Source organism: Sturnira hondurensis, unplaced genomic scaffold, assembly GCF_014824575.4.
Source record: "Sturnira hondurensis isolate 20B ecotype Veracruz unplaced genomic scaffold, ASM1482457v3 Scaffold0005309, whole genome shotgun sequence".
Taxonomy (NCBI): Eukaryota; Metazoa; Chordata; class Mammalia; order Chiroptera; family Phyllostomidae; genus Sturnira; species Sturnira hondurensis.
The window spans coordinates 226,830-253,254 of record NW_028077940.1 but is presented as its reverse complement, the minus strand read 5'-3'; the positions used below and the strand labels follow the sequence as shown (position 1 = coordinate 253,254).

The 26,425-nt window shown below is 50.1% G+C and overlaps 6 protein-coding genes across 14 annotated transcripts; 3 read left to right on the top strand and 3 right to left on the bottom strand.

The window, feature by feature from the left end:
• Position 1: 1 nt before the first annotated feature.
• APOM (apolipoprotein M) lies at positions 2–4,239 on the top strand. Of its 2 annotated transcripts, none has more exons than XM_037046788.1 (6): positions 2–87; positions 2,730–2,884; positions 3,168–3,241; positions 3,337–3,435; positions 3,613–3,711; positions 4,098–4,239. In XM_037046788.1, exons 1-6 carry the CDS (start codon positions 67–69, stop codon positions 4,121–4,123), a joined length of 474 nt encoding a protein of 157 aa, XP_036902683.1. In that variant the 5' UTR covers positions 2–66; the 3' UTR covers positions 4,124–4,239. The 2 variants fall into 2 exon arrangements, with proteins under 2 accessions (XP_036902683.1, XP_036902682.1); XM_037046787.1 differs by lacking the exon at positions 2–87 and adding an exon at positions 1,895–2,141.
• A 459-nt stretch (positions 4,240–4,698) lies between these two features.
• Positions 4,699–6,827, bottom strand: CUNH6orf47 (chromosome unknown C6orf47 homolog). Its single transcript, XM_037046786.1, has one exon. It carries the CDS (start codon positions 5,976–5,978, stop codon positions 5,085–5,087), a length of 894 nt encoding a protein of 297 aa, XP_036902681.1. The 5' UTR covers positions 5,979–6,827; the 3' UTR covers positions 4,699–5,084.
• A 921-nt stretch (positions 6,828–7,748) lies between these two features.
• On the bottom strand, positions 7,749–11,086 carry GPANK1 (G-patch domain and ankyrin repeats 1). 7 transcript variants are annotated; one of them, XM_037046755.1, is made up of 4 exons: positions 10,765–11,086; positions 10,558–10,621; positions 8,927–9,642; positions 7,749–8,354 (listed from the first exon to the last, which is right to left on the bottom strand). In XM_037046755.1, the coding sequence occupies exons 3-4, from the start codon at positions 9,535–9,537 to the stop codon at positions 7,910–7,912; spliced, it is 1,056 nt and encodes a 351-aa protein (XP_036902650.1). In that variant the 5' UTR covers positions 9,538–9,642; positions 10,558–10,621; positions 10,765–11,086; the 3' UTR covers positions 7,749–7,909. The 7 variants fall into 7 exon arrangements, with proteins under 7 accessions (XP_036902650.1, XP_036902651.1, XP_036902654.1 ...); XM_037046756.1 differs by having other exon boundaries at positions 8,927–9,639; XM_037046759.1 differs by having other exon boundaries at positions 10,980–11,070.
• A 189-nt stretch (positions 11,087–11,275) lies between these two features.
• Positions 11,276–15,667, top strand: CSNK2B (casein kinase 2 beta). 2 transcript variants are annotated; one of them, XM_037046763.1, is made up of 7 exons: positions 11,276–11,409; positions 11,985–12,067; positions 12,975–13,077; positions 13,870–13,985; positions 14,404–14,479; positions 14,626–14,815; positions 15,439–15,667. In XM_037046763.1, the coding sequence occupies exons 2-7, from the start codon at positions 11,996–11,998 to the stop codon at positions 15,527–15,529; spliced, it is 648 nt and encodes a 215-aa protein (XP_036902658.1). In that variant the 5' UTR covers positions 11,276–11,409; positions 11,985–11,995; the 3' UTR covers positions 15,530–15,667. The 2 variants fall into 2 exon arrangements, with proteins under 2 accessions (XP_036902658.1, XP_036902659.1); XM_037046764.1 differs by lacking the exon at positions 11,276–11,409 and adding an exon at positions 11,483–11,740.
• A 105-nt stretch (positions 15,668–15,772) lies between these two features.
• LY6G5B (lymphocyte antigen 6 family member G5B) lies at positions 15,773–17,680 on the top strand. Its single transcript, XM_037046762.1, has 3 exons — positions 15,773–16,572; positions 16,717–16,845; positions 17,142–17,680. The coding sequence occupies exons 1-3, from the start codon at positions 16,449–16,451 to the stop codon at positions 17,552–17,554; spliced, it is 666 nt and encodes a 221-aa protein (XP_036902657.1). The 5' UTR covers positions 15,773–16,448; the 3' UTR covers positions 17,555–17,680.
• A 2,923-nt stretch (positions 17,681–20,603) lies between these two features.
• On the bottom strand, positions 20,604–24,640 carry LY6G5C (lymphocyte antigen 6 family member G5C). Its single transcript, XM_037046765.1, has 3 exons — positions 24,251–24,640; positions 22,640–22,807; positions 20,604–20,782 (listed from the first exon to the last, which is right to left on the bottom strand). Exons 1-3 carry the CDS (start codon positions 24,369–24,371, stop codon positions 20,619–20,621), a joined length of 453 nt encoding a protein of 150 aa, XP_036902660.1. The 5' UTR covers positions 24,372–24,640; the 3' UTR covers positions 20,604–20,618.
• Between the last annotated feature and the right edge of the window lie 1,785 nt (positions 24,641–26,425).

The following is a 26,425-nucleotide window of genomic DNA, read 5'->3' as shown; positions in this document are numbered from 1 at the left end:
CCCTGGCGGGATTTATTTCCCCTGTGCGCGAGCTCGTACAATAAGAGGTTAAGGTGGCCATTATAAATGCCTGAAAAAAATTACCAGGTGAGACTGACTGCCTCAGGAGGCTTTGGCCGGTTGTTATGGATCTTGGAGTTTGGGGACGGGATTGCGCCTCGTTAATCTGCATTTAAGTCTTGGCCGGCAGAGACTTTGAGGGGGTACAGTCCTGGCCACCTAAAATGCCATCTTCCTCTGTCCCCCTCGGTGCTCCAGTCCTTCGGCTCCTCCGGAAGTCACCCTTTGCTACGGTTGGGGCTGGTTCGCGAGCTGTCTTGCGTGCAGTCGCGTGGTTGGGCCTACTCTCGGTTTTGTCCGGGGGTGGTTTTGCGTAGTGTGGGCGCCATGTTCTTCACAACGCATCGCACGGCGGAATCGACACGGGCTGTTTTATCACCTATCAGGACTTTTGTCACACACAAAAAAGTTTGCCTCCGAGTTTGGGAATTGGGAGCAAATGAAGTCTGACCTGACCGAAACACTAGACGCCGACTGTCGGAAATTGAAGCGACCGCCAAAGGACTTATGCACACTGGGGTCCTGGGGTTACTGCCTCATTGCCCTCTTTCACCCCCACCCTCGGCCCCGCAGCGCTGTTACTCCTTTACCCAGACCCGTCACTGCTCTGGTGCCCAGCCTTTTGGGGATTCTTTATTTATACCCGGGTCCCAGGACTCTTTCACTTATTTCGTGAGCAGTTAGTTTGTGCCAGCCAGTTTTCTAAAGGCTGTACGTACTGTCACGTTTAAAAGCATTTCAACATCTGAGGTAGTTAAGTCCACTTTTATGAGTAAGTCTAGCAAATTAACAAATACAGGCCTACTAGACTCGTCAAGCGCTTCTACCTTACTGCCCCAGTACATTTTTTGTTTCTGTTTTTATTGTAAAAAGTGTCAAGACATCACCCTAGAATGAAACAGTATAATGAAACCTCATTTACCTTAAATCCTAAATCTCACCTCAGGACAAAAAACTTTTTGGCAGACTGAATTACAAATAATTAAAAGGGAGCCCCAACCTTCACTGCATTAACTGCTCCACACACTTGGCACTATCCAATGACTGTCTCTTGACAATTTTTTCCTTACCTCCTATTATTTGAGAAAGTATTGGCCACTTGAAACTATAAGTGCTTTACAAACATTAATTTTAGCAAATGTTTACTTCAGACCTGACGTGTAGGCCTTTGCAAAGAGCTTTATATGCATTATCTTTTAATCCTATGAGATTATGATTTACTCATAGGTGAAAAAATAGACATAGATTGTCCAATTAGTAGAGTTAGGGTTTGAACCCACTGACAGACACCAAAGTTGATCCTCTTTAATAGTCTCTTACTCCTAGTAATAAACATTGAGTGAACGGACTGTGTGTCAGTGAGCTTTTCTTCCTGATGTACATATTGTTTCCCCAGTTCTAAACTGGGGAAAAAGCCACCTATCAGCCATGTCCCAGCATTTGGTTCATACTGTCCTAATGCACTTAAGCTGTATGCAATGATTTGTTTACACAGCTAGTTTTCCTTAGACTGCCTTCTTCAAGGTCAGGGACTGTATCTTAATCATTTTTATGTCCCAAGTCTTAGCCAGTTCCTGGCAAACAGCTGGGAGTCAAAACCATTTGCTAAGTAAGTGAATGAATCAATCCACTTCTCTTCAATGCTGCACAACACAGCAGATGTAGAGAGCTCAGATTAACACCACAGGCTCTACGTGGAGGGCTCAGCTTTCCTGATAATTCCCAAGAGACCCTGGACCAGAGGCCAGGGTGTATTGTGGAATGGCTGCATCTAGAAGAGGGGGAGAGAGGGTCAAATATTGTAAGTAATCCATGTTTGGAAAACAAGGTGGAAGTTACTCATTAGCAGGTGAAAGGGTCAAGGATCAAGGCAAGGGGGCTGGAAGCAGAGTGGACTCAGCAGCCAGCAGGGGATAACAGTTAAGGCACCAGCCACTCCACAAAGAACACCAGCTCCCTGTTGCATGATGTTCCACCAAATTTGGGCAGCTCTGCTTTATCTCTATGGCATTCTCCTTAACTCTGTCTACCAGTGCCCTGAGCACAGTCAACTGACAACTCAGGGAGTGGATGGGAAAGAGGTATGGACTGAGAATGGGAGAAGGTTCTAGTGGGGGTTCTGAGGGACTTGAGTGGGTGGCCTAGAATGACTAGAAGCCACATTGGGAAAGGAAGAGAGTGTGAGTACTGTGAAGATGAAAGCAAGGACAAGTAAAAAATGTAAGTACTATGGCCATCAATGTGGAGACATGGTAGAATTGGGGGCGGAGGGTTACTCAGGTTACTGAGCATAGGCAAAAAGGAAAAGTCATTTAATGACTCCCTGTCATGGATCCAAGCCCCAGCTGGAAAAAGGCAGCCAATACCTCCACCCCTANTGGGAAAGGAAGAGAGTGTGAGTACTGTGAAGATGAAAGCAAGGACAAGTAAAAAATGTAAGTACTATGGCCATCAATGTGGAGACATGGTAGAATTGGGGGCGGAGGGTTACGCAGGTTACTGAGCATAGGCAAAAAGGAAAAGTCATTTAATGACTCCCTGTCATGGATCCAAGCCCCAGCTGGAAAAAGGCAGCCAATACCTCCACCCCTAAGTCTTGCTGTTCTGACAAAGATGTTGGATGGATCCTGCAATGGGACCAACCCTCTTGTTTCTCCTTGTCTCTCCAGTTCCCAGAGCCCCACCTGGGCCAGTGGTACTTTATTGCAGGGGCAGCTCACACCAAAGAGGAGTTGGCAACTTTTGACTCTGTGGACAACATTGTCTTCAACATGGCTGTGGGCTCTGCCCCGACACAGCTCCAGCTTCATGCTACCATTCGCACGTGAGTGGTGAGGGGGCAGAGGCACCAGTAGGTACAGTCTCAGCCCAAGGTGTGAGCACCTACCCATAAAGAGCTGGGTTCTTTTGCATGTCCACTGTTCTCAACCCACCTGAGTTCATAGGCTCTATTAGTTTCCCTTTGGGGAGAGAGGGGCCTAACCATCCCTTGGCAGCTTGAAACCCAAGGTAACCCGGGCTTCAAGAAGGAATAAGAGGGAATAAAGGCTGGTACTGTGTGACTGAGGTGTCACAATCTTTCTTCCTTGCCATCACCACCTCTTCAGGAAAAATGGGTCCTGTGTGCCCCGGGAATGGATCTACCACCTGACCAAGGAGAGCACAGATCTCAGAACTGAAGGTTGGTTCTCTCCAGCCCTCCCTCTCCCCAAATCCCCTGGATTGCTTGAGCTTGCATCTCTGTCTTCACTCTTCCCCTCCGACGCATCCTGACAGGCCGCCCTGACATGAAGACCAAGCTCTTCTCCAGTTCATGCCCAGGTGGAATCATGCTGAAGGAGATGGGCCAGGGTTACCAGCGCTTCCTTCTCTACAGTTAGTGAGGCAAAAGGCAGGATGGATTGGAAGGAAACACAGGAGGGGCAGGAAAACCCCTTACTCTAGGCCCTGTAACATCATCCCAGGGAGGGCTGGGTGCTTCCAGGAGGTCCTCACCAGGGTGGGGAGCTAAGTAGAGGTTTTGATGGGCCTGGCCCTACTGTGCTCTTCCAGACCGCTCACCACACCCTCCTGAAAAGTGCGTGGAGGAATTCCAGTCCCTGACCTCCTGCCTGGATTTCAAGGCCTTCTTACTGACTCCCAGGAAACGAGGTGAGGGGGGAAAGTCCCATAGAAGAGAACTAGGACTCACCAAGTCTTCTATGGGGTGTTGGATGAAAGGGACTCAAGTGATGTCACCAGAGGGCAAAACCAAAGGCTGACATCAGATTGGCTGTGTTCACACTTCCATTTGTGTCATAGGTTGTGACAGCCCCAGAGGGAGCCAGGATGGGCTGTGGGTTACTCAAGAGAGGTTTCTGGGTTTGCAGTGGATGAAGGGGGCAGAGAATCAGACACGGGAAGGAAAATAGGGCTCAGAGACCCTTTTGACAAGGGAGGAATGAGGGAATGCATTCTCTCCCACCCATTATTAGCAACCTTGCTTCTTTTCCTGGATTTCCTTCCTTTCCATCCTCTTTTATCCCTCCTCCCACCAGGGGTCTGTAACCAATCCAGTAACTGACCTGTGGCTACATCTGTGCCCCCAGATGGATTCATTGGGAGCTAAGGTAGTGGTGGGAGAGAAGAGAAGCTGAAGAATCCCTCTCTCAATAGCAATAAAGATTATTTTTCAATCCTCATCTCATTTTGGGGTTTGTCTCCAGACATCAATCCCACCCCAATTTCAAAATTCCCCCTGAAACTTCTGTCACCTAAACCCTCAGCCAGATGGTGTCAGGATGGACACTGAGTGGCACTAACTAGCTTTGTAGTGGTATATTTAGGATTTGGTGTGACACATAGACTTATTGCTGAGTGAGCAACCCCTAACCCCTGCCTGGGGACTGCAGTGCTTCCCCACACTGCTGTTTGGACTGCCAGTTCCTAAGCCAGTCCTCCTGCCAATACCACCTGCACCATCCCCACTCCTTCTGGCTCCCAGGAACACCACCATTCCTGTAGGCTCCCTGTCACTTGTGCATCCCATCCAAGCCCCAAATCCAACCACCTAACAGCCCCTCTCTTCCCTGAATGTCCCAAAATCCAAGGGACCCATTGGTCTCCCAACCACCCTCTTACCCCAGCCAGAGTTCTCTCTGTCCCTGGGGAATCTTGAGAGGTAGAAAGGACCCTTTAGTCTTTATTCTCCACCACCACACTCTTTTTGTTTTTTGCCTTTACAAAGTGAAGGTGAAAAAAAAAGAAACAAACAAATGGAAGGTGGGAGAAATGTAAAATCAAAAAGTAACAACAGCTGGTGAATACAAGGGCCATACCCCCAATGTCCATAAACCTGAACAGCTGTTCTCTCTTGTGGGCGAGGTAGGGGCCTGTGCCCTCATACTCTAGGGTTTCTTCCCCATCCCTGAAGTCCCTGTGCTTATAATCTGGGTCATGCCCCTCTCCTCCTAAAGGCCACACTGTCTTCATTCTTGCTCCCAGCCCACTGAGGGAGGAGTCCTGGGTCACACCCTAGTCTGAGGTCATAGCCCCTTTCCTGGGTCTCCCCTCTGCTCCTCACCCTCCCTCCCCAACTTCTCACCCTCCAAGTCAGTGTATTCCTCATCCCCAGTGGACTCCCGGAGGCTAACAGCCAGTACCAGGGCCTGTAGGAGACCAAAGAGGCAGGCAAAGTGGAGGGGGTGAGCAGTAAGTAGGCTTAGCACAGCATGAAGCCCATGCAGAGCAGCCAGGAAGGACAGGAGCCCATGAAGCCAGAGGCCCAGTGGCCCACTCAGGCCCAATGCATCCAAGGCTGCCCGCAGTGGCCGTGAACATAACCCCAGCAGGGCTGAGGCCAGTAGCTCCAGCAAGTGCAGGGTCAGGTTGGTAGAGATCTGCAGACACTCCTCTGGGCCCACCAGGTATTTCGAGGGAGCCCCTGCTCCCTTACCTGGTTCACCCCGCAGCCAGCCCAGCAGCTTCTGACGCCGCCGCCAGCTGGGCTTTTCCACTGGTGCTTCAGGCCCAAGGGAGTTCAGTCTCCCTTCAGGGGACATTCCAGATTTCCTGGTGCCACCTGAGTCCACAGGATCCCATCCCAGTTTGGAAATAGCCTCTGCAGCCTCCAGTCTTCCAGACTCTTGAGTGCTCGTGCTAGTCTTGACCCTCTTGAAGGAATCCATTCTTCTGCTCCCCAGTTGCTCAACTTGGGGCTCCCTGCTTGGTCCTGGAGCAGCTCCAGAACTCCAGGCCCCTGAGTCCTTCGTCTTGGAAGGCCCCACATCTCCCATGGTTTCTGGGGCGCTGTCCCAGTCACTCCCTGAATTCTCAGAGGAACTGTACACTTGTCTGGGTTCTGTGGTGGGCAGGTCAGGCCTGAGTTTCCGGCGGCCCCAAGGGCGAGGCAGCCAGCCACCAAGCCGTCGGAGGAACATAACTGGAGCGCGTAATGAGCCCCCAAATTCTGGGGCCCCCAATGCTCGGGTTTGGGGATTGAGGGGCTCCTCAGAAGACAGAGTCTGTTCAGACTCAGAGGAGCAAGTATCTCTTTGGAGAATCGTATTCTGAATTCAGAAGTGGCTACCCACTTCCCTGAATGGTCATGAACTCTCCAGTGGGGCAGGCGGCTTGTTTCCTTTTCAATTATGAATAAAGAAAGGAGGCACATCCAAATTCATTCACCACCACCACTACCTCACACACAAGTCCAAGACTAAGGATCTGGTAAAGTCCGGATCACCCCAACAGTGTCCTCCGTTTCCAGGCTTCCTTTCCAGCAAGCAGTACACCAAGTTTCACTCACCAAGACCACGCCCCGAGGTGTCCCCAAAACTGGGGGACACCATCACGAAGGAAGGAAGGTAGTTGGAAGGTCGCCCGGTCCTAGGTGCTCCCGATGTGGGGGTTCCTGAACGGCTGGCTTAAAGGATCTCAGTAATAGGAAGCCTGCTATTGGAAGGTAGAGGAAAGGGTTCACCGAACTCCAGCGAGCAGGTTCGTCCCTTGAATTAGATGGCCACTACTACAAAACGGCTGGATGTGCCCCAAGCACGCAGCTGAGACGCGACCTCCAAAAGGTCAAGCCGGAGGCGTCCTCGGAGATCCCAGTGGTGAGGCAAAGCGCAGGACCCAGGCGTTTGGGTGCTTCAGGCTGTTGCCCCTCCTCCCAGGCTCAGCATCGGTGCTGTGGCCTCACGGAGCCGACCGGAGCCGACCGGAGCACCCAACTCCGGAAGCAGCTGCACTGGCTGAAGGACCAGTAGGGGCGGAGCCAGCAACTCGCCGGAAAGACTTCGGCTGGCCCTCCTGTCGCGTCATTAGTGCGCAACCCGCTGACCTCGGTGGTCCCCAGAGCCAATGCATCAACTCAGCCCTCCATTTTCGCCCAGATCCCCGGAACCCGCCTTCCCCCCTTAGCTCCCTGCCTTGTGTCCTTTCCCCCAACCCCCACCACTGGCCTTCGTGCCCATGAATTCAGGAAGGGCTCTTCCGGAAAAGGTAGCTATGAGACTTGGTACTCAAGAAGCTGTCCCCTGCTCCTCCCTGCAGATTTTACTTCCGGAGTTTGTCAACAGTGAGCTCACTTGCCTGACACCCGGTGTGAGCATTGAGAGGGGAGTGTGGGAAAAACAAGTGTGGGCTTACAGGACATGCTTCCTGCCTTCAGTTTTCAGGTAGTGAATATAAGAATCCTGGCTTAAAGTTTAGATTTGGGATGCCAGAGTTCTGGTGCGTTTAGCCAACAGAATACAGGTTGGATAATCTTGTTTTCCCACCACACTGGCCTCTTCCTATGAGACCTTACCTATTCTCATTACCCCTGTGAGCCTGCTGTACCTCCCCCATCACTATGCACTATTTGACCACACGGCTGTCTCCTCCTGCAGCTGGGAGCAACTTGAAGGTTGGGGATGTCTCTTAGTTCTATTCTTAGCAGCAGTAGTACACACCTTTTGATTGAATTAGCTGAAGTCATCAGGGAGACAATCGCCTGGGGAGATGAAACTTGCGTATAGCTGGGCAGTTCCTGGCTGGGGATTGAAATAATAGGTGGGGTGCTCTCAGCAGGACCTAGCAGTGAACCGGACTAGCAGGGAGGTGACCTCATCATGCCACCTGGAAGGGCTGCCCCTTCCAGCTCAGGTGGGACTTGCATGTCTTCCCAGACTTCTTTGGCTTCCCCACAAAAGCTTCCAGAAAAGTGAATAAAACAAAAAGTTGATTTATTTCTCAACTCTCAGCCTCACTCCCAAAGGTAGGGCCTACTGACCAAAATCCAAGTGTCTGGGACCTGGGCAGACTCCAGAAGTAGAAGCTAAAGGGCTCAGCTCAGACTTCAGCAGATCAGGGTCAGACCTTGCCAAGCTCAGAACTCAAGGTTCATGTACATCCTCAGATCCCGCTCCCAGGCCTTGTCCTTCTCCTTCTGCCTTCTCTCCTCCCTTCTGCTCAGTGTGGTCACCTGTGGGGCTCTCTCCCTCCCAGCCACTGCCCGGGTATCCTGAGCCGGGAAGTGTGTGATTCGGGATTGGAGTGCTGACCTGTACCCTAATCCTTCCTGATCTCTCTTGAGGACAGTGGGGATGGGGTTGACACGGCCCTTGCCCCGGGGGCCCAGCCCCATTCCAGGCTCCCACCCCCCCTTCAGCAGCAGTTTGAAGCCTGGGCTGGAGATGGGCACCCCAAGGTGCAGACTGGGGGGCCGGAGGTCCCGGGACAGTGACAGCAGGTGAGCAGTAGATGTGCAGTGGTTAGAGTCCTGGAAGTGGGCATCACAGGTCTCACAGTATTGGGGGGATGGGGCTTGGGACCTGCAGAGGAAGAAGAGAAAGGATTGAAGGCAGAGGAAGGGTGGAGGTGGGTGGAGGTGGCTGGAGGTGGCAGGATGGGTGGGACAGGGTTCTTCCAGTATTTCTGCTGAAGAACAAATTACCTTCCTCCCCACTTAGCAATGAAGAACCAGAGGGTAGTAGTTGGGAGAAGAGATGGAACCAGGATTCACAAAGCTCTTGGGCAAAGAAGGAATAACAACTGCTATAGCTAATATTTATACAGTGTTTACTTTGAGGCAAACACTGGTCTAGCACTTGATACATACTAACCCATTTAATCCTAACAACTAATCCTAACAACCCTATGAGAAAAGTGTTCTTATTACCATCTCTCAGAAAACTCAGGTATGTAAACATCAGGTTGCTTACCCAAGTAAGTAGTTAATTAGCATTGAGATCCAGAGTTCAGGTTCATAACTACTCTAATACACTGCCTTATCAACCTACACTGGGAGGTGAGAAAGAGAACCCTTCAGCTCTTTGCTGGTGTGCAGTGGCTAGGAAGGGCAGAACACACTGGAAGGCGGGCATGGGCAAAGGCTTCCTCTCACCGGTTCTCTAAACTCCTCTTCTCTCCATGGCTCTCTCTGACCATGCGGGCCACCTCAGGGAAGCCTGCTTCTTCAGCCAGCTGAGCAGCATCCCTGCCACCCAGCTCGCAGACTCCGACCCAGGCAGCACCCCGGTCCAGGAGATAGCGCACAGCTGCACCCTGGCCAGCTCGGGCAGCACACATTAGGGGGGTCCACCAGAAGGCATCCCGAACATTGATATTTCCCCCAGCTCCCCCTGCCTCATGGGGATCCAATAGCCTTCTTAGTTCTGCCAAGTCCCCCTCCTGGGCTGCCCTCAGTATCCAATGAGTCATCTTGTCCTCAGCCTCAAGGGATCTCCTTTGTCCATGTCCTCCTGATGATCCTGTTGCAGCCTCTCTCATTATTCTTCTCTTCTTCCTATTTCTCTCACTGTCAGGCTCAGGTTGCAATCTCTGAGGTTCAAGCGCACTGCTCTCATCTCCAATCAAGGCCTCATAGAAAGCCCGGGCTGCCGCCCCATCCACGGTAGGCTCCAGCTCTTCAGGCTGTGACTGCTGCTGCCCATCTTTCCAGAGGTCGCTGGGGTCAGTGGCTGGGGTGAAGGTGATGATAGAGGGCCTGGACATGGCTATGGTAGAGCTGAGAAAATGAAACTAGGCAAGGGGAAGATGAAGCCAGTGAGCCAAAGCCCTGGTGGCCCTGCAGTGACCAAAGCCACCTCCAGAGACCTGCTGGGATAAAGGGAAGTAGCCTTAGAATAAAAAAAAGTCCTGCCCCAAAAGTAACCCAACCCAATACCTTACAGGGCCTAAGGTATAGACGGCATAGAAAAACAGGGAACCCTATAATAAAAGACCATGCCCTTTAGTAAAGGTTAACAAAGATTCTATGAGGCAGTTGCCTAGACGTCCAGCTTTATGCCCTACTCCCAGCCTCATCAACAATTAATAGTAATAGCCTCGGAGCACTTGAGACCTTACTCCCTGGCATAGGTCATCAATTTGGCGCAAATAAATTCATAAAAGTTTTCTTTAAAAAAGTAAAAAGTAGTGATGGACTTTCTCTGAAACTACCACTCTGTAAGAAGTGGTAGTTTCATAACAATTATGAAAAGCAGTCAGCCTTGCCCTTTATATCTTTCTCGATCCTACTTCAGGTGTCTTCTCAAATAAAAACATTTGATACTTCTCCAGAAGCAGAAAATGTATTGGGGAGAGGCTTCAGTTTGCATAGCCTTGTGACTTCAGTAACGCAAAACGGCAGTGTTGTAAGCAAAGGAATCTACATAATCAAACATCCAGGCTACTCCAAGATACATGTGTAGCTGAAAAACAAATATTATTTCAGGGTGCAGGCGTATGGAAAGCACCTGGTTGTTTCCCATCCTAAACCCTTCAAAGGTTTATGCAAAGAGCCACGTGCCTCGGTAGCGCGAGGACTGAAGAGGATGTCAGTTGGGGTCCTGCTTTTACATAAAGCCCCACAATGCCCTTCGCCTCCATGAACGTGGGCCCCCCCGCTCTGATCTCATTTTCTGAGGCTGGGAAACAAACCACTGTCGGGGTTAAGAAAGGCTCTGGGTAGGCGGAGGAAACCTATGGCATGCCTACAGCTGTGAAATTAAATAACGTCACGCTGCCCCTCACCATTACTCCAACCACGGTTCGAAGGTCGCACTTGGCGCCCCCAGCAGAAGGCCCCATTTAAGCCCTAAGAAGAAATGGAGACATGCAAGGGGACAAGAAACAGAATGGCTGGCACCACCTCAGGTTAGCCACTGGGTCGCCCCGGTTCTCACACCGCTCTGCCGAGCACATCCTACCCAGGTCTCTCGGCCCAGAGCCAGACCTCACCTCCCGTCTCAGGAGTCCGGACCCCTTGGTGAAACAGGGGCCCCGTCGGGAGTCTCCAGTAACGGTCCTGGCTAGAGCAAGGGGTTGGAGAGACGATAGGACCCGGTGGATTGGTTGGGGATGAGGTCAATCCCCTAGGCAAGGGTGCACCGGGACCGCAGCCTCACTGTGTGAGGGGAGGGGCAAGAAACGACCCAGCCAGCTTCGCCCCTTACCCAACTCCTTTCGAAGCCCCCAGTCCCGAGATCAAACAACTGTTTCCCATGCTCCCCGACCCAGAACCCGGTAATGGGCTTCCGCTTCCGGTGGTTCCTTGTTGTGTTCCGCCCCCAGCATCTTCTGCGGCCTCGCGACACCAGTGTCGCGCCCGGTTCACCCTGGAATTCGTAGTTCGCTTTCCGCTGGTTTCGCCAGTTTCTCCCTATCAGGAACTCTATCTCCCGGCGTCCATCGCGGCGGCGCCGGACCTTTGGCGCTTGCGCATTGTCGTCTTCCCCCTCCCTTTTCTACTCACCCCCCTCCACCACCACCCCCCCCCGCCAACTTCTCCTCCCTCGATCCGTGGCCTGCGCTTTAGCGGTAGCTGCCGTTCCTTGGAAGTAGCAACTCCCCTCCCCCACCCTGGTCCCGGCCCCCGTCCAGACGGTGAGTGTGAAGTTGTCACCGCAGTGAGTGTTCTGTTTCTGGGCGCGGCACATGGGGGACTCCGCGCCTCGATGTGCGGGTGGGGAAAGAAGTGATCTGGTCCGCCACCGAGGGAGGAAGGAAAGGGTGGCCTGAAGGATGGAGGCTGGATGTGGGTTCTCCAACGAAAGGAACCTTCGGGGCACCCGCGGGCCATGAGAATAGAAAGAGCGCAGCTCTTGCTTCAAGAAGATAAACTTCTAAACCCTTGGGAAAGGCGCCGGGACGGGCAGAGACCTGCCGTTGCAGAGAGCCCAGCCAGGGCTGCCCTTCCGGAGCGTCAGGGATGTGGGTAAGAACTGGTGGGCCAAGACCTGTCAGTTTCTCGCGAGCGATGGGTCCCCGAAGAATTCTTAATCTTGGAGAAAGGAAGCTGAAGTGTAAATAAGAGGAGCTGGAGAGAGGTGCTTCAGCGTCTAGGATCCTTTAACAAAAGGTGGCCCCAAATTCTTTTGTGGTTGGAGGGCAAAGTGTGGGAGGAGGGAGGGGAGGATACCAGAGACAGGGAGGGAGAGCTTGGGTTACTCTTTCTCCAGCTGACGTGAAGATGAGCAGCTCAGAGGAGGTGTCCTGGATTTCCTGGTTCTGTGGGCTCCGTGGCAATGAATTCTTCTGTGAAGTGAGTTCTCAGTCTCCCTACTGACCGCCACGTACTGTCTGACCAGATATTCTCCCACATATTCAGCTTCCACACTTCTGTCCCATGCTTTCCTAAAAACTTGTTCCTGTGAAGGAAGAGTCCCCACAGTAACCCACCATTAACATGTGAAATGGCAAGACTGGGGCCCAACTTCCTTGCCACCCTCCAGCAGTATAACGTTGGACAAGTAAACGTGTGTTGTTGTTTTTAATTAGTAGAGTGGTGTTGATATCTACAGCGACTGTTAGGAGAATTAAACTATTGTATGTTAAAATGTTTTTTTTAAAGATTTTATTTATTTATCTTTAGAGGGGAAGAGAAGGAGAGAAATATCAATGTATGGTTGCCTCTCGTGACTCCCCTGCTGGGAACTGGCCTGCAACCCAGGCATGTGCCCTGACTGGGAATCGAACCACGATCCTTTGGTTGGCAGGCCCTCGCTCAATCCACTGAGCCACACCAGCCAGGGCTGTATGTTAAAATGTTTTGTAACATGCAAAACTGTTAATATGAGAGATGTAACTGCCTTCAGAACCCATGCTGTTCAGCCTCCACCATTTCCAAGACAACCAGCTGCCCCTTAAGAGAAGACAAAACTGGTCCCTAGAGATGGGGGCAGGGGTAGGGACAGGGATCTTGAAAGGAACATCTGTCTAAGTAGGGGATTGCTGTGCCTGTTTATTTGAAAAGAAGAAAAGAAAGGCCAGAGATTTTATGGAAGGGCAGTACATGTGAACTGGGGAGAGAGACTCGGGTACTTGTACTGAGTTGGGAATGAGGAATAGAAGCAGTTGTGCTGAGGATGAGGCATCAGTTAGAGCAACTTGCTCGAATTGAAGCCAAAAATTCTCCTATGGGTTCCCTCTTCATCTCCACACCCTGACAGGTGGATGAAGATTACATCCAGGACAAATTCAACCTCACTGGACTCAATGAGCAGGTGCCTCACTATCGACAAGCTCTAGACATGATCTTGGACCTGGAGCCTGGTGAGACACCCTCAGGGTTGTTTTGCGTGTGTATGCTTCCTGCACCCCCTCCCCACCGTCACAATCAAATCACTCACTGTTCACCTCTATTTTTTAATATTTTATTTATTTTTAGAGGGGAAGGGAAGGAGAGAAATATCAATGTATGGGTACCTTTCATGGGTCCCCTGCTGGGAACTGGCCTGCAACCCAGGCATGTGCCTTGACTGGGAATTGAACCGTGATCCTTTGGTTCGCAGGCCCGCGCTCAATTCACTGAGCCACACCAGCCAGGGCTGTTCACCTATTTCTTGATTTTCTAAATTTCCTTTTGGTTTCTGGCTCCTTTAATCCAAAACCCCCTATTTCATTTTGTCCCACTGTCTAGCTCTTGCCTGATTTGGTGACATATACCACTTGTGCCCATCAGAGTGACTCTGATTCTTTAATTCGGTTCTATTTTGTAATGATAGTTTCCCCAGGGGTTCTCATTTTCAGACTCTTTCTCCTGCCTTGCACTTTCTGGGCTAGAGTTTTGTCTTTTGCATTGACACTTTGCATTTATGAGTTGCAGAGGGAGTTGGGAGGGAGAAACAGCAGAGGCTGGAGAGGTGTGTTGAAAAGGTAGAGTTGCCTTGGGTTGGTGGAAGGATCAGAGACCCAGGTTTCTGGGTCAGATGCCCATATGAAGGGTGGGGTGAGGCTCAAAGGTGGGTGCTAAGCAGACTAAGTAACCAGCAACCCCTGGGGTGGGCAGAGCACCAAGGAAAGCTGTAAGACAGGTGGTTGCATTCAGCTGGGGCTGTGTTTCAGATGAAGAGCTGGAAGACAACCCGAACCAGAGTGACCTGATTGAGCAGGCAGCTGAGATGCTTTATGGATTGATCCACGCCCGCTATATCCTCACCAACCGTGGCATCGCCCAGATGGTGAGGTTTCTCTGCCCCCGCTACTCCCTTCTGCGGCAGTAAGGGAAATGGAAGTTTCTGCAGCAAAAAGTCACATGTTTTGACCCTGTTGAATATAGCTGAGATGAGGAGAACCTCAGAACCAGGTCCTAGGAAACCAGTCTTGACTGGGGATTATGCTGAAAGGTGTGTTTTCAGAGAGGGAGATGTGACCTTGAACTGGAAGTTGTTATAGAGTCTCTTCAGGGAATAAACACTGAATGGCTCTGATGGTCTACAGCCTCCCTCACTGGAGGAAAGGAAGCAGAGGAGTCAGAGAGCCTGGCTGAGCTAGAGAGACAGGCGAAATGGGGGACACTGATATGGGTTGGGTAGAAGAAGGGATTGCCTCTTCTCTTCATGCCTACCCCCCCAACACTTTCTGTTTTGTTTACTTCAGTTGGAAAAATACCAGCAGGGAGACTTTGGCTACTGTCCGCGTGTGTACTGTGAGAACCAGCCAATGCTTCCCATCGGTGAGTACTGGAGACAGAGAGGCAGGGCAGCATATGATAGGTCCTCTGGGAAGGAGTTGGGGCTCACCAGGTTGGGACTCAAGTTCAGGAAGGTGTTTGCGGGGTGGTTAGGGGAGCCTGGAATGCTGAGTCTGGCTATCTCTCAGGCCTTTCAGACATCCCAGGTGAGGCCATGGTGAAGCTCTACTGTCCCAAGTGCATGGACGTGTACACACCCAAGTCATCAAGGCACCACCACACGGACGGCGCCTACTTCGGCACTGGTTTCCCTCACATGCTGTTCATGGTGCACCCTGAGTACCGACCCAAGCGGCCTGCCAACCAGTTTGTGCCCAGGTGGGGAGCAAGGACAGAGTCACCAGGGTCAAAGGAAAGACCCATGGAGAGGAAAGAGAACAGGGCATGGTCCTTTTTTGAGGTCTGCTTCTCCCGAAGGGAGGGCTCTCCTTGCTGAGGACCTTGGGAGGGTTCTTTATCTGCGTGTCAGTTCCCTTATCCATACAATAGGAATGATGGTAGTACCGGCCTGACAGTATTTTTAAATATTTGAATTGCTCAGAATAATGTTGGCACTTGAAGCACCGTTTAAACAACAGCTCTTCTTGTTATATCAGCTTGGGTGTTCATCTTTTGCCAGGGGCTCCTCAGAGCCATGGTTCAAGTGTGGTTTAGCTTCCTAGAGAATCACTCTTACTCTGGTGTAGGGAAGAAAAGTTCAGTTTTATATTTAAACAAGTAGTGATAATAGACATCTCTATATGTACATAACCTTGAATTTGCGTGTTAGTGGATATTTAAGATATATCCCCAAATATTCTTGAGGGGAGGAGGTTGGGAACCACAACCTTAAGCACTGAGCAGGCCCATGGAGGAGCTGGGGTAGGGCGGTAAGAATAGGGGCTGCTGGCAGGGCTGCATGGGCTCACCCTGCTGCCTCTCTGACCTCTGCCCTGGCCCAGGCTCTACGGTTTCAAGATCCATCCGATGGCCTACCAGCTGCAGCTCCAAGCCGCGAGCAACTTCAAGAGCCCAGTCAAGACGATTCGCTGATTACCCACCCCCTGCCCCTCAGTCTTTGACACCTCCATTCCTTTGCTGCCACCCTTTCAGGAACCCTCTATGGTTTTTAGTTTAAATTAAAGAGGTCATTATTGTGGTGGGAATATGAAATAAAGTGGAAGAAAAGGCCATGAGCTGGTCTGTTGGTGCTTCGGACTGGGAAAGGGAGGGTAGTAGCGTGCTGGACACTAGGGGCCCTCGTGGGCTGGCCCAACCTCCCTGAGTTGAAAGCATAGATTTGTGTCCAGTGGATTTAGGTGATGTTTTTATTAGCAGAGCAGAATTCCTAGGATTAGGTATGGGGGTGTGCAAAGTCCCAAGGGAAAGACCCAGAGAAAAGTCAAATTTCAAAGCCTGAAGAAATACTTGTTTTTGGAGGGCCTACCTATGGCTGTCTGTTTATATGTATGGGACATAACACTATCAGTTTTGGTTTTACTGGGAAAGGGGTTCAAAAATAACTAGGGTAGAGAGAAGAGGGACAGGCCCAGAATTGCTGCTGCATGAGGCCTGTGTGCCCCCTGCTGGGGAAGCGGAGATGCATTTCAGAAGGATAGGGACACTGAGTTCCTGGCCAGAGTTCTAGCACAATAGGGACTGGCTCTCTTGTGTAGGAAGGACAGTAGGTGGTGCCAAAGACAGAAGCTAATTCATAGACACTTAAGGGGCGGAAATAGGTCTTTGGGAGGCACAATGAGCAAAGGCTCAGGTATTACCCCTGTCTCGGCTACCTTGACATTCCCCCACATTCAGGAACCAGACCTCAGGGGTGAGGACACACTGTTCTCCTGCCAAGTTAATAACTTCCTCACCCAGCCTGGTTCCTGCCCCAGGCAGGAATATAGCTCTGAATCTACGGCAGCTCCTGCTACGACTATCAAAATCAGCCTGAAGCTCAGGATCAAGGAGCATGGTCATGGGAAAGTGGGATTTCAGGGCAACCCTCAGGGACTTCCCCTCTCCTCAGAATTTCATGATGAAAGCTCATGTGCTTGTAGGCATGCTCGTCATGGTGGGCTTCACAGTGGGAAAGGGTAAGTGGGGCCCAGGGGCAGGAAGAAAGGGGTGACAGTCCAGGAAGGGGGTGGGACTGTGACCCTAGATACTTGGGCTCCCTACAGAACAGGGACCTTGGAATGAGCTAGCGCTCCCATCCCTTCTATTTTCTGCTCCCTTAGCTCCTGTTCCTGAAGTCCGGACCTGCCACCTCTGTCTCTTAGAAGACCCTTCTATAGGTTGCATTTCAGGCTCAGAGAAGTGCACCATCAGTAGCAAATCCCCATGTATGGTGATCACAATCTATTATGGTGAGTTCAAGACCCAGGAAGGGGCTGCTGGTGGGACAGTCCATTGCTTGGTCTCCTCTCTTCTAGGTGATGGCTGCTTGGGGCCTGGGGCACAAGAAGGAGATGGGAGGATCCTGGAAGGCATGGTCTGGGGTTCTGGGGAGTGCCAGCTAAGCTAATTTTTTTACCCCTCCTGAAGGGGTCTGGGGTCTGGGATGAAGTCAGGTCTGATGAAGGATGGGGAGAGTTTGTTGTAGGAATGCCAAGTTTCGGGACTATGGGAAGCAATGGGTGCTTAGTCGTCCTCTCTCCTCCAGATACCAAGGTTCGCTTTTTCATCCGAGGCTGTGGACAGTACAATTCTTACCACTGCCAAGAAAAACGCAACACCTACTTGTCAGAGTACTGGTACCAGGCCCAGTGCTGTCAGTATGATTACTGCAATTCCTGGTCCAGCCCTCAGCTCCAGAGCCCACAGCCTAAGCCCTTCAGTGGGACCCTGGGCCTGCCTCTGCTCAAGTCCCAGGTCCAACACTTCTACCAGGCCCTGAACCTCTCACTGCCCCTCCCTAGCCTCCATGGTGGGAAGGAGCCTGAGGGCCTGGCTGAAGGCCTGAACCCCCTGGCTTCCCTGCCCTTGAACCTGGGCTTGTCCATTGCTAACTTGCGCAACATATACTTATTCTTCAACAATTCAGGACTTCTGGTTCTTCCCCAGGCTGGACCCTGAGCCCTTAACCCTTCCCAGATTGCAGTCTGTTCCAGCATCTCTCCCAATACCAGCACTCCGCATTGCCCTCTCAGAACACCCACATTCTCTGGTCTGTACTTACTCAGATCTTCTTTTCCTTCGTATTAAGTTGGCCAAAAAGTTGGTTTAGTCTTTTTCTGTACAGTGGCTCTAGTAGTGTTTAGGCGTCTTTAACTTCATTCACAACAATTTTGTTAGAGTACATTGTGACAGCTGTCATATTACTGTGCGTTTAAAAAACAAATCATCAAAATTGGTGAATTTTTTGCAGCCATTTTAGTATTGAAAATGGAAGAAAAGTTGGCATATTTTATTATTTCAAGAGAAGTAAAAATGCAACTGAAAAAGATTTGTGCAGTGTATGAAGAAGGTGCTATGACTGATCAAATGTGTCAGAAGTGGTTTACGAAGTTTCTTGGCACTATTGACATTTTGGCCAAATAATTCTTTGCTGTGGGGCTGTCTTATGCATTGGAAGATGTTTATAGCACCCCTGGCCTCTGCCCACTAGAAGCCACTAGCAGGAGATAGCTGACATACTCAAAATATTCAAATCAATAAAGTTATTGGTAAAAATGAAAAATGTGTTTTTTATTTTGTGAGAAAAACTCAACAGACTTTTTGGCCAACCCAATACTTTGTGTCTAAATGGCTGCAGTTTCTCCGCAGAAACCAGTTACCCAGTGCTCTTCTTCCTCCTAAAAAATAATATCAGGTGAAGATTTCTGCCCAGACTAACCTGGGGGAGGCAGTGGTTCCCTCCTCCCTTTCCCATCTGAGGTTCATCACCCCTCCCCATCTTTCCAGTCTCCTCTCAGCCTGGTCATCTGCCACCTCCACTTTATTCTGGCTGTGTTTCCCATCCTGTGCCTATCTGTAAGACCCAGGCCAGACTGGATTTGCAGCATGAAGGATGAGGGATAGACTTCCGTGCAGACCTCCCAATTTGGCATCCTGATGTCCCCGCCTCACTGTCTCTGCCACCCTATTCCCACACTGGTCTTCTGCCTTCTAATCTCTTGTCCCAGTCTCCGGCCTCCTCAGCCCCACTTCATGTCACTGAGCCCTGACACCTCCTTCCATGGGTGCCCAGGGAGGGGAGAGGGTCTGCCCTGCTCTGCTCCATATCTCCTGATTTCCCTCCACAATAAATGGACAGGGTTAAGTCTGTGTCCTTTTGTTTGTGGGGTCAGGCTCAGGTGTAGGCAGGTGGTAGACAGGTTAAAGAAAGTTAATTGGGCATGGGGTTCAAACGTTTGCAGGGTCCTGCCCACTCCACTTGGCCTTTGTGGCCTTCTTGGCCTGTCCCAAAGGACTGACTCTCACCCCCACCTCCAGCCATAAACATACCCTTCAAAACCTAGAAAGTTAAACCCAGATGATGTCAGGGTTTTCCACCTAAGAGAGAAGGAAAGTCTTTTCAAACCAGGAAAACTCTGGAGCAAACCAAAGAGCCCAGGTTTGCATCTGAGTCACCTGGTGACCTGAGTGACCTGAGTTCCTTCCTGTCCATTCTTTCTAGGTTCTTGGTACCAAACACACCCTAAGTGGGGGCCTTTCGTTTTATATTTTATTTTTCAGAAACTGCAAGCATCCTGAAAGCAATAATTAATAGCCATAACTCCCTTTCTCACACATTAAACACTAGGCCCCACACTGCTTTGCACCAAGACTTGCAGACAGTATAGCCAGTGTCTGCCCTTCCAGATCTCAACCCAGTGCTGGGGTTATGAAACCTTTTCTGAAAAGTAGCATGGTGTTGTGACTGGGAGGCCCAGTCTCGGCTCCTCCACCACTTTGGTAAGTTGGTCTTTCTGCTTCGCTTTGGTCACTGGTCAAGTAGGGTGATGCCTCAGGGCTGAGAGAATGCAGGTGGACATGTGTACAGTGGAGCCTCAAAAATAGACATGCCTTAGAGACAAACACAGATTTTGACCCATTTATTTTTAAACCTCTTTGGCAAAACTTACATAGGATGGGCTTTTATAAACTACCCACCTGTGTTGCCAGATTTTGTCTGTGTGCTTGGTACAGGTGACATCATACAGCATATATTCATGTACATAGCACTGCCACATGTTAACACCTCCATGGCCCTGTTAATGGCCTGTGCTCTGGCAGGAGACACCAACATTAATTTTTAGGTCAGAAAGCAGTTGGAGGTGCAAACCTGTGTGTGGCCCTCTTGCCTGCCCACTATTCCCCATGACCTCTGGCTTCAGTAGAAGACAGAATGACCCAGGTTCATGCAAAATGGAAGACAACCGCAGAGGCTGAAAAACCCAAGGCCCCAAATTAAAGAGTAACTTACCATGGCCCTTGAAGAGGGAAGCTGAACCTGGGATTTGAGAGCCCAAGGCTCCACTAGGCCTAACATCTCTTCCACAGAGTATCCCTTCTCCCTGGGACTGGTCCTTTCGCAGCCCCATTCCCACCAACACCTTCCCACCATGGACCTCCCCTGAAGTTCCCACACAACTCTGGATCTGATAGCACTAGCAGGTAGCCACTGCCCTTTTGGCCTTCATGGTACCCCCTCCCAATTTCTCCACCTTTTCATGCTACAGCTGAATTAGCTACCACAGCAGGGCAAAAGCAGAGCTCAATAAACCTGGGAGCCCCTTGTCCCCACAAGGGGCAGTCAGGCAGGACCCCCTCCCTCAGCCTCCACCTCCACCAGAAGAGAGAAAAACACAGTTTGTACACCAATTTATTCTGGAGGAGCAGCTGGAGAAAGGCCCATAGTAGGAGAAAGGGAGGCCAGAACAAAGCAGAGGCAACCTTAGAGGTGGGAGAAGATAGGAGGGAAAATGTCAGATTGTGAGGACTTGATGGGAGAGCTCCAGAGAGGTCTGGGGAGGGGCAAAGTGGGGATGGGGATGTTGAGGGGCATCAAGCAACAGGCAGCTAGGGCTGGGGTCAGTTAACCTGAGGCAGGAGGGCTAGTGGAAAGGACTGGGAGTTGTGCCCGCTGTGCCCAGGTGGGAACAGGAGGCTAGCTGGAAGCTGGCAGCATTTTACTGCAAAGGTCTCTGCAGAAGTTCTATGGCGTGTAGAACACTCTGTTCTGTGGGTTATTGCAGAAATTCCGGAAACAGCATTGAGAAAATATCCAAAAGCCAAACACTGGAGAAGTGCGGGTATACGAGCAATCACTCATCTGCTCCTTGCGGCGACAGTCACTCACCATGATGTCAGAACCACTGCCTGGGAAGGGAGGGCAGCAACCTGTGATGTAGAAGTCCCAGCAAAGCACCAGACCTTCCCATCCCCTCACTTCATACAGACATCACTGCCCCAATACCTTCCCTGTGTCGCCAAAATGCAAAGATTCCTGGCACTGGGCAGAGGCAAGGAGTGCCAAGGAGTCCCCAGCCATGAACTCTGCAGAAGTTTCCCATGGGAGACTGGTGGGGAAAAAGCCATCTGAAGTACAGTGCGAGTGCTGGTTGGGCTTTGTGAAGTAGGGAGAACCAGTACTTTCTGGGGTGGGGCCACAGAAAAAAAAGTTGGGAGATGTGTTGGGAGTCAGATTGCAAAAAGGAGGTGTTCATTTATTTTATGGATTAAAAGAAGATATGTTTCTATTATATACAGGGGTGCACCAAAGTAGGTCTACAGTTGTAAGTACATGAAACAGTTTATTGTATTATTTACTGATTATCTTACTATTATTATTACTAGTTATTAACCTACTTTTGCCTACCCCTGTATACGAGAAGGTGAAAAATCTCCATGCTCACATCCAGGAATCCCACTGCTTCCCTGCTTGCAAGAGTGAAAGAGTGGAAGATGGACAGAGGGCTCTGTCATGCTCGCACCATGGAGCACTATGCAGCAGGTCAATGGAACAAGGAAGCTGTTTACAAACTGATATGGAAACATTAAGTTCTCTAGGCAAGTGCAGAACAGTGTTTATGGGGGTATGCTACTGTTTGTGGGGGGAAAGAGGTAAAGATAGAGACTAAATGTATAGGGTGGGACATCCACTAAAGATCACAGGAAGGGTCCTGGCTCATATGGCTCAGTGGATTGAATGCCAGCCTGTGAACCAAGAGGTCACTGGTACGATTCCCTGTCAGGACATGTGCCTGGCTTGCAGGCCAGGACCCCAGTTGGGGGTGTGCGGGAGGCAACAAATTGATGTATCTTTTGCACATTGCTGTTTCCCTCTCTCCCTCTCTTCCCCTCTCTCTAAAAGTAAATAAAAAAATGTTTAAGTAAGTAAAAATCTTTTTTTAAAGATTTTATTTATTTTTATAGAGGGGAGGGAAGGAGAAAGGGAGAGAAACATCAGTATGTGGTTGCCTCTCACATGCCCCCTTCTGGGGACCCCGCCCGCAACCCAGGCATGCACCCTGAATGGGAATCAAACCAGCGACCCCCTGGTTCACAGGCCAGCACTCAATCCACTGAGCCACATCAGCCAGGGCTAAATCAAATCTTCTTAATAAATAAATTGAAAGGTGAAGGGCCGGGTAGAAGAGCATGCTTGAAGAACAGTGGGATGGAGTCAGTTCTGGCCAGTTGAAAGTGAGGTGGGGGTGTCTGGGGGCAAACTGGTGTCCAGGAGGCAAGTTGACATAACAGTGTGACCAAACACAGATTCAGACGGAAGCAGCATGTGGTTGTTGGTGGAAGCCAAGAAAGCAGAGAAATTCCTCTGGGTGAGTGAAGCAGGAAGTTAACTAAGGCCCAAATTTCAATGAACATGAATCCTTAGGGGTCAAGGAGAATGAAGCAAAACTCAGTGAAGGAGTCTGGGAATAGGTGTTGGGAGAAGTCGGAGAAGTGAGATGCTGGCGGGAACTACCACTGACATGGGGAGAAGACTGCCTGAGAAAAGGCCAATGGGTCTGGTGATTTCAAGTGATCCTACAAGGTTGGTGCTGTGCAGAGAAAGGAAGTAAATCAGTTGTGAGCTAAGGAGAGCCAGGCAGTGGGTGTGGAAACAGGAATAGCTCTGAAGGAAATAAAGACACTGATGGGGTAGTGTCTGAGAGTCTTAGTTTAGGAGATGTTGAGACTCAGCTCTGGTTCCAAGTCAGACAAAAGGCACCTTACTGTTCTTGATGAGGAGAGTCATACAACTGCCACCAGGAGAGGTCAGGCAAATGTCAGATCCCAGAAGGCACCCCAACTCCTTGGTCTCCAAGAGGCACCGATAGCAACGCAGGTATCCGGAGAACTGAGCTGAATAAGGTGGCTCTTGATTGGCAGGATCAAATTGACCTAGAACATAGAGAGACTCTGGGCCCACACCTCTACCTGCCTGTTTTTCAGGCAAGTCCCACTGCTCCCCGCATCTCTAAAAACCATACAATCATCAATCCGTTGAAGCTGTCTGGCTTAATCTTTCACCAGAAGCTTTAATCCTTATGAAAAATCTCCATTCTCTGCTCTTATACTTCTGGAAATGAGGAATTCATTAATTAATTCATGTACTTATTCATTCAGCATGTTTTTGAGAGGCTAGTATGTGCCAGCACTATGGAAGCCTCTAAGTTCAAAGGTGAGGCAAAGGCAGCCCATTTCAGCTTTGGACAGCCCTGTTAGGACAGTTCTTCCTCTGGGACTTGGTTTTACAGTCCTCACCCTCCCTGGATTCTCTAAGTATACTTTTTTAATCTATAACGTTCAGAAGTAAAAACGAGAACGCATCGTCACAGATCAGGAAGAACCTCTGCTTCTTGTAGACAGGAGGCTTCAAACAGCCCAAGGCCACATTCTTTGTTTAGAGGTCCTATCACAGGACAGATTCATTAAACTTTGTCCACCAAAGCCCTCCCAACTACATGCACGTATAGTTATAGTTGTTCCTTGGTATCTACAGGGGATTGGATCCAAATTGATACCAATCTGAGAATACTCAAGTCCCTTATATAAAATGATGGAATATTTGCAAGTAACCTACACACAGCCTCCCGTATACTTTAAATCATCCATAGATTACTTATAGTAATACAATGTAAATACTATATAAATAGTTGCACTGTATTGTTTAGGGCATAATGACACGGGAAAAAGGTCTGCACAATGTTCGGTAGAGACACAACCATCATAGGTCTAACTACATAGTACATGTCAGCAACAACATCATTTAAAAAATAATTTCCCATCTTCAGTGGGTTAAATTCAGGGATGTGGAACCTGTGCATATGGAGGGCTGACCATCCATCTCCCTATTCCTCTGGTCCCGGCCTGAGACCACAGGTAAATGAGTCACCAAACTCAGCAGAGCACTTGGTCTGAGGCAGATGCTGAATATTTTGAATCTTGTTTCTATGCAGATGGTGCTCTGCAGCCAAGTGAGGAGGTTATCAGGCTGCATCCAGCCTTGGACCCTGTGGAACCTGCTTTTATCTAGCACATTCCCCAAACCCTCCCTAATCTGTTGCCTTCAGACTTGAATAGCTTCCCTTCAGTATCTTCATTCAGGTCATTGCTGTTGAGAGAGACGACCCTGGGGTGTCACTAGACATCTCCCTCAGAGTGAACATCAAATCAGTCCATCATCAGCTTCCAGGCATTATCCCACCAAGCCCACTCATCCCATGTTTCCTCCTGCCTGGGTTTACCTGAGCATCTTGGGCAGGTGTATCCAGACACCTTTTATCTATGGGTTTCTGCCTCCAGCAGGCCAGGAGACCCTCCTGATCTCTTAGAACCACTTACCAAACACCAAGCTCATCATGACCAGCACTAATAAGAGGACCACGTACAGAGCGTGGGGGATGCTGTGGAGGCCCAAGGGCCCCAGACTCCAGCTACATGCAGGGTTTGCCATATAATGCATGACTGCCCACCAGCCTCCAGTATGGGCTTATATTGGTGAAAGGGAAGTTGGCCAAGAGGAAGGAAAGGGGCAACACCCATTTTGGTTGGAAATTTGTGCCAAAGTAGGCAGAGGGACAGGATGTCCTCACCCACGGCCACTCTGGAACCTAACATCCTGGCTTGGGAACAGGAGCCCAGCAACAGGGGAATGAGAAGGGAACATTCTCTTACAATCAATGACATTTGAATATCGGCATCAGGTGCTGGGGATGCAGTGTTGCCCCAAGTCCCTCCTATCAACCTAAAAATAAAGGCTTTTGAAGTAAGAGATGACAAATGTTTATGTGAGATGAGTAAGAGTAGCTACTTTGAGTAGCTGCTTCAAGCAGAAGCCAAATAGTTTTCCGATTAGGAGACACAGGCAATGGTATTTGTGAGAAGGGAAGGGGAACGATTACATCCATAGAAGGAAGGCATTTCTGTTGGTGCAGAAAACACAGTAATGCTGATTCTAAACAAAGCTTTTAGTTTTCAGTCTAGTAGTCATAACTGCTTTCTTGTTATTTTTGCAAACATTTCTTTGGGACACAAGGTTACTTAGGCCTACGCCAAAAGTTATTTTGCCTTGTTTTAGTATTCCAAAGGTTTGAGGAATAAGATGTGCAAGGCAGTTTCAGTTCCATTTAGTTTTAGAGAGAGGAAGAGAGGGAGAAAAAGGGGAGGAAAAGCGTGATCTGTCTCACACGCCCCCAGCTGGGATCGCTGGCAACCCGGGCTTGTGCCCGACCAAAATCAAACCAGCGACGTTTCACTTCGCAGGCCAGCGCTCAGTCCTCTGAGCCACACTAGTCAGGACCCAGATCTATTTCTATATTGGCTCTTTTGATATTGTTTACATTGCCTTAGCAGAGCACAGAGACTTAATGGGGGAGACCAATCAACAAGCAATGATGGAGGGTGGGGGTGGGGACAAAAGTGCTTCCTGGGAGCACCTGGGTTGTGGAAAGCACTGGCAAAGGGACTTCAACAGAGTAAAATGCTCAGGTTTTTGTTTATAAGATTACTGAGGTGGGGAACCAGTGAAGAAGCTATTCTTGAGTCCAGTCACTAGCTGGAGGCCTGGTCAAGGAGAGGAAAAGCAGGGAAGCAATTAGTGACAATCTGAAATGTATTTAGAAAGAAGACCGGACAGATTTGGAGTTAGACTGAATGTAAAGTGAGGGAAGGTGGGTATAGGCTTCCAGGATGGGAAAGACATGTCACAGTCAGATATCCAAAAGTGACAACACTTGGGTCGCGAGTGACCTTCCTCAGCGCAAAGCTCCCTGTGGGTTCCAGTAAGCCAGCACCTTTCCCTACGTGTCCCGCCCCGCCCCCCACCTCTTCCCACTCAGGTGCAGGTCAGTGGGTCTGATCTCCGGTGCCCACAGGATCCCACGCTGTGCGCTCGCTTTCCGCTCCTGGCTGCACCTTAGAGGACGCAGAGGCGGCCCCGGGCCCCGGGCCCGCAGCCCCAAGCTCAGCTTTCTGGCCCGTTGCTGGGAAGAAACCTGGGAAGGGCATGTCAGGTGTCAGGACCGTGGCGGCAGGAGCCAGGTGTATGGAACCTGCCGACAGCCAGAGCACTATGCGGCTTCGCCGGCAGGTGGCGCCCCAGTAGCTCCCCCGCGGGCACCTGCAGGGTCCGCAGCCTTGCCAACTCAGCCCCTGTGAGATATTCAGGGTGTACGTTAAGAGTTAGTGGGCTATGGGAAGTCTTTGGTGTCCAGTTTACGGTCTGGATTTTGGGGTGGAACCCTGCAGCAGGGTTCCTGCTTCCGCCCCAGATCATCACAGAATCATCCAGCTTCAGGGTGCTGATAGTGTGGATAGGAAGAAACAGATGAACGCACCCTCCACGAAAGACGGAAGAGAAAAAAAAGTTTGGGGTTTCATCCTAAAATCTTAGGATGAAATAAGAAAATTGTATTATTTCATTCATCCGGAAATGCCAGGGGAGAAGCTACTGGCACCTTCGTAAATGTCTGTTGAATGGGTGACTGAATGATAGAAGAAAAGAATCAGAGAGCGGGG